General features: G+C 34.5%; 1 protein-coding gene across 1 annotated transcript; it reads left to right on the forward strand.

Moving 5' to 3' along the window:
- On the forward strand, positions 1-1,521 carry LOC117104831. The gene is made up of 2 exons (XM_033245672.1): positions 1-276; positions 946-1,521. The coding sequence occupies exons 1-2, from the start codon at positions 1-3 to the stop codon at positions 1,519-1,521; spliced, it is 852 nt and encodes a 283-aa protein (XP_033101563.1).
- The last annotated feature ends 5,201 nt before the right edge of the window (positions 1,522-6,722 follow it).

Below are 6,722 nucleotides of genomic sequence, written 5' to 3' on the forward strand. Positions count from 1 at the left end.
ATGGCAACAACTAGATCAACCAAATCAAAACGTGGAATCGAGAAACCTAGCATCAACGGAGGCAAGTCCGACCTAGGCCTTAGCCCACAACTGGATACGAGCGGTCCTGAATCAGCAACGGCAACTGCGACACCGGGAACGCCTTCGACTCAACAAGAGCTGGGCCCGCTACACAATCTCCTGTCGGACGATCCCCAATTGATCGCCATCGTTGCAACGAGCATCAGCAACCACATATTATCATCTCCTGAACTGTTCCAAAAAATCGTTAAAGCTGTTTGTGATAATAAAACTTTAATTTCTGCCATCAGCAAAACTATACGCCTTTTTCACGAATCGGTAGACATCTTGAAGTGATGACAAACATTGCGAATCAGCGGTGCGTAACCAACAGAAATAAGATAAGCTTTTGGGCGGATTGTTTGACATCATGTTATTTAAAAAATCATAACTCTATAACGGGGCGTCGTATCCAAAAAAATTTCCAGCAAAATGTTCTTAAAAGACTAATCTACACCACTATATGATTGAAAAAAAATTGAAAATTTTTTTTGACCTCTGAAATCAAGATTGAAAAATAAAAGCCTATCTCAGTAGTGTATTAAATAGGTGTATGCATTACAGTGCTGTAGTACTAGTAATACTCTGAACTCTGAACTAGCATTGTTTTAGTTACCATATGAGAGTTTCCTGTGTTAAAAACATGATTTACTATACTATACCTCTTTATAAAACATAACTAATCATATAGTGGTGTAGACTGGTCTTTTAAGAACATTTTCCTGGAAACACTTTTTGGATACGACGCCCCGTTATGGAGTTATGCTTTTTTAAATAACATGATGTCAGAAAATCAGCCCAAAAGCTTATCTTATTTCTGTTGGTTACGCACCGCTGATTCGCAATGTTTGTCATCACTTCAAGATGTCTACCGATTCGTGAAAAAAACGTATTATCGATCAGGTTAGTGATCATGTTTATGAAAGCGTTGCCTATGACAACGAGTCAACTGCGGGCGACATTGCCAGCCTTCGTGATCAAAATCACAAGCTCCTAGCCGAAAATCGCGATATCGTGGACAAGCTAGATGAACTAGAACAATACAGTAGGCGTAACTGCCTGCTTCTTCAAGGTGTTCCAGAGTCCAATAACGAAAACACGGACTCTTTGGCTCTTGATGTTATTAATTCCAGGATTAATAGTGAGGTTGATCTGTGTGATTTTGATCGCACCCACCGATTAGGCAGAAGAAAAGTTTTTGAAAATAAACCTAAACCAAGACCCATCATCGTCAAATTCACCTCTTACCGTACCCGCTCAGCAGTCTTTCGTAACAAAAAATCTCTTAAGCATTCTGGTTTCTCAATTACTGAGAATCTTACATCTAGAAGATTAAAGCTCCTACATGAAGCACTAAGAAGCGAGACTGTATGGTCTATGAATGGGAGGATTTACTGCGTGACGAAGAAGAGCATGAAGAAAGTCGTTATCAAGTCCGAATCCGAACTCCGTCATCTCTGAACTATATGTAGGATATTAATAACGATGAGCTAAGTACTCTACTAACTCACTAACTGATTAATCTGTAACACTAAACTGCATGATTGTCATTTTTTTTTTGGCATTTTCTTTCATCATTCAGATCTTGTTGGAACTCTGACTTTGTATTTAAATTCTGTATTAACTTCAATTTCTTTATTAGCGAAATTTTAATGCTGCTGTCGGAGCTGCTGATGCTTCTTACTGATTTATTCAATTATTCCATTTAGTAACAAAATTTTACTCTGCATGAGTTTACATCAATTCTTTTTTTCAAAATGTTTTTTTCTGCTGCTGGTGTTTGCTTTTATCATTATTATTGTTGTTATTACTATAATCATCATCATTTGCATTTCTACTGTTATTATTTGGCTATTAACTTTGTCTTCATATTTATATTAATTTTATTAATTTTTTTGTTTATGTTTTATTATTAATGGTCATTGTTTTTGTTTCATTTTTATTTATTTATTTATTTTATTTTTCCTAATGATTATCCTTATTTATTTTTTTATTTATTTATTTTATTTTTTACTTTATATATATATATATATATGTCTCTTATACACATCTAGATGTGTATAAGAGACAGGCCCTATTCTTTATATATATATATATATATATATTTATTATTATTCTTATTTTTTTATTTGTATGTATATACTGTATATTTATAAAAATTTATATATGTATATTATTTATAATTTTTATTAAATTTTTTTACACCATTTAATTATCTTAATTATTTAGGCCTACCTTAATTTTTCTAACTTTTCATGCAATTTTTGATTCTTTTGAGTTTTTTATACTTCTGACTTCTTTGATTTTTTGTAACTTTTGCTTTAAAATTTTATTTTTTAAGTGATTGTTTGTGTTTTGTTTTTTCTATGTTATTATGTCTCATGTTAATTGTAGTTGTAACAGCACCTCGAGTCCTGATCGGTTATCCAACCTATGTTTTTCTCCCTTTTTAAACAATTCAGATAATTTTACCTCAAATATTGATCCCGATTCTCAGTTTTTTTCTAATAATAATCAAAATATCTCAGAATATTATGACCCTGATGACTTCCCTGTCACAAAAACCTCCATTTTCTCTACTATTCATTTTAATTCTAGAAGCATTTAAAAAAATGATCAAAATTTGATCAAATTAAACAACTCTTGGTATCACTCAAACTACCATTTGATATTATTGGAGTGAGTGAAACTTGGATCAAATACGATAATCCCCTGGTGCAGCTTCCCAATTATAACACATAAAGACGGCGGTGGAGTAGCCATGTATATTCATGATAGTCTTCAATTTTCTACTAGACATGATCTTCGTCTTCACCACTCTAACTGTGAATCAATTTTTATTTATTTAAAAACTCAATTTTTTTATTGAGATTGCAAGACCCCATTCCAAAAACATTGTCGTCGGGACTGTATATAGATCCCCATCCCTGGACCCTCTGCAATTTACTGATGAATTTGACACTGTCCTCTCCAAATTATCAAGTGAAATATTCTCGGAGACCTTAATATTGATATCTTGAAGTATGAGTCTGATAATTGTGCTCGCTACTTGGTCAACTCTTTTTTCGGCAATCATTATCTTCCCCGAATTCACAGACCATCTCGTATCACAAAAACCTCAGCTACCTTGTTAGATAATATCATTACTAATCAATTTGACTTTCCCAATTTGAGCGGATTAATCTATAGCGACATTTCTGATCATCTCCCTGTTTTTAATATTTCCTATTTTCCACGTGTTGTAAATAGCTCAAATAAGGAAGAGAATCCCAAGTTTAAAATTAATCCCACCACCTTAGAAAACTTCCGTCGTGAGGTGTCCACTCAATAGTGGTCTGAAGTCATGAATATTCAGGACCCTAATAAAGCTTATTCAAATTTTGAAACCACACTAAAGACAATTTATGATAAACATTTTCCTCTCCTAAATTCCCCCCAAAAATGTAGTAAGATTAAACCATGGATGTCCGATGATTTGCTTAAATCAATTAAATATAAACAGAAATTATATGCTAAATTTCTCCACTGCCCCTCTACTACCAACGAAAGAGCCTACAAAACTTTCCGCAACAAATTAAATTATATTATCAAAAACACACAAAAAAAAAACATTTCCAAAATACATTTCTTGAACATAAAAACGATATCAAGGCAACTTGGAAAACCATTAATTCTTTAATCAATAAATCAAGTAGTCAACATTCCAATACCTCCTTTAATTGTGATGAAGAATTGACCAAGGATCCAGATAAAATCTCTAATGCTTTTAACAAATACTTTGTCGAAATTGGACCTTTCCTTTCAAACAAAATTCCCCACGCCAATAAATCATTCAAAGACTTTCTCCCAAACCCAACCAATAATTCCATATTTCTTACCCCAGTTGATGAGGCTGAAGTGACCCAAGTACTTGCTTCTTTTAAAACCAACAAATCCCCAGGTATTGACGACTTCCATACTAAAGCCATCAAATACATTGCTAATCTCATCTCTCGTCCATTATGCCATATATTTAACATTGCCCTAACCAGTGGTGTGTTCCCAGACAGGATGAAGTTAGCGCGCGTTACCCCTATTTACAAATCTGGCATCAAATCTGACCTCTCTAATTATCGTCCCATTTCAATTTTATCCATTTTTTCGAAGGCCTTGGAAAAGGTAATTTACGATCGAATATTCTCGTTTATTACTAAATACGAGATACTCTATAAAAAACAGTTCGGTTTCAGGAAAGGACACAGTACTTCAATGTCCCTTATCGATCTAACAAACAAAATTGTTAATGCTTTTGAAAATCGCCAGCATGCAATTGGACTTTTTATAGATCTTTCCAAGGCCTTCGACACCATTGATCACAATATTCTTTTATTTTAAGTTGTCCCATTATGGAATTCGCGGCCCCGCCCTTAGCCTTCTCAAAAGTTACCTCTCCAACCGGGCCCAGTGTACTAAGTATTCAACCTCTATATCTAATTACAGGCCAATTACTTGTGGAGTTCCTCAAGGCTCCTTATTGGGGCCCCTTCTTTTTATTTTAAACGTCAATGATATCAGTCAATCCTCAAAGTTACTTAATTTTTTTCTTTATGCAGATGATACCACTGTGTTTTGTTCTGATCATAATATCCAATCATTATTTGATACTGTCAACTCCAACCTGATTCCCTTATCCCAATTCTTTGCTGCTAACAAACTTTCAATTAACCATAATAAATGTAACTTCATCCTGTTTAGGACCCCACAGAAGTTAAAATGTATTGATACCACCCCTTTTAAAATCTTTATTGACAGCTATGACATACCCTCTGTTCAATCAGTCAAGTTCTTAGGGGTACATATTGACAGCGGGCTTACATGGAAAAAGCTTATCAACAAAACTGAGAATAAAATTTCAAAAAGCCTTGGTATTAATTTTAGATTATCCCAATTTGTACCCCATAATATTCTCCGTATCCTTTACTGCTCCCTAATCCTTCCTTATTTGAGCTACTGCAATATCGTTTGGGGCAATACCTATTTACCCAACATTAACAAACTCCACATTCTCCAAAAAAAAAAAAAGCTATTAGACTAATATCTGGCGCTCCACCACTGTCTCATTCCTCTCCCTTATTTTCCGATTTAAACCTTCTCAAACTCACTGACATTAACCGAATTCAACAAGGTACTTTTTTTATACTCAGCCATTAATTCTATTCTCCCTAATCATCTTAGTAAAATGTTTACCCTAAATTACTCCATACATGATTATCATACTCGATCTAGAAATGACATTCACATACCTAATCATAACACTAACTATTTTCAACACAATATTAGATACACTGGCCCTATACTCTGGAATAATCTACCACTCTCAGTATTAAACTCAGTATCCGTTACATCCTTTACCAAAAAACTGAGAATTCACCTTGTTTCTCAATACTAAATGTTTTTTCTTAACGATCACGACTCGACCTGCTGCTCCTTGAAACTGCCTGTTCTGTTGTCTTGTTTGTGTGCGTTTGTGCCGTGTGTTTGTTTGTTTGTCTGGGTCTCTGTGTGTTCTTGTGAGTCTGTGTCCAGGCCTGCCCATCACAAGATTTTTTTTTCAAATCTTCTCGGGCTTGTGCCTTCTTCCTTTTGAATTTTTCCTCATAAACCGATTTTTTTGTATTTTTCTGTATGATTGCAATTGGAAGTTAATAATGTCTTTTGAAAAAAAAAAATATGTTGTGGGCTGGGATTTGCAACAAGGTCTTGGACTAGGCCTCTATACTATTATAGTAGGAGGCCTGGTCCTAGTCTAGGCCTATAATATAGTAAAATTCTGTATAAGTAGTCATTATGATTTACATTGTACCAAGGTCAATATTAACGATCGTATTTATTTTTCATTGAAAATAAAAAAAAAAAAAAACTTAAAAAAAAAAATTAACTTAAAGGACTTGTGAAATATAGCTGGAATATGACGTTTTAGGATCATCATTACCTAATAAAAAGATGTGCCAAATTTGGAATCTGAAAAATGTTGGCTTCATTAGGTAATTTAAGGATTTGTATGTCCTTACTGCAAACCTGCCAGAAATTAATGAGGTAAAACAAATCTGCGTTGTGACGTCATTTGTGCCTGAATTCAGGTTGCGTAATCTGATCCACATCAGTCCACGCTGGGAAACATATGCGCAAGTAGATTAGTAGTAGTTGTGTACGGGGTGTTTTTGGTATGATCTGTCCAAGTACAGCTACGGTATGTGGATGAATTGTTATGGTGATTAACACTTCAATAATTTAGCATCAATAATATTGTACTAAATACAATAATGACAGTACTACACAAGATGCAGAAGCAAATAAATTCACATCACGATCCAGAAATAGGCCTAGGCTAGACTGCTAGACTAGAGAGAGTGAGGACGGTAGCCGATCATTTCGGTCGCGCTTCGTTTCGGTCGCGCTTTGCTTCGGTCGCGCTTCGTTTCGGTCGCGGTTTATTTCCAACAAATATATGGAGCGCAGAAGGAGTTGCGAAAACGAAAAATTTAATATGCCTAGGCCCTATATATTTTAGTTCGTGAATCGGTTTATCATAGGCCTAAGTATTATTGTTTTGCTATCTTTCCACTAACAAAATATCTTTCTACAATATTCTCTTTCTTCCATTTACGGTGATATATTCATGA

Source organism: Anneissia japonica, unplaced genomic scaffold, assembly GCF_011630105.1.
Source record: "Anneissia japonica isolate Jap-2015-1 unplaced genomic scaffold, ASM1163010v1 scaffold5148_len95523_cov101, whole genome shotgun sequence".
Taxonomy (NCBI): domain Eukaryota; kingdom Metazoa; phylum Echinodermata; class Crinoidea; order Comatulida; family Comatulidae; genus Anneissia; species Anneissia japonica.

Bases quoted from the DNA above. Each gene is read 5' to 3' on its own strand.
- LOC117104831 (XM_033245672.1), top strand. From the start codon at position 1: ATGGCAACAACTAGATCAACCAAATCAAAACGTGGAATCGAGAAACCT. The intron at 277-945 runs GTTTGTGATAAT...GATTCGTGAAAA, and splicing joins TCCAAAAAATCGTTAAAGCT to AAACGTATTATCGATCAGGT.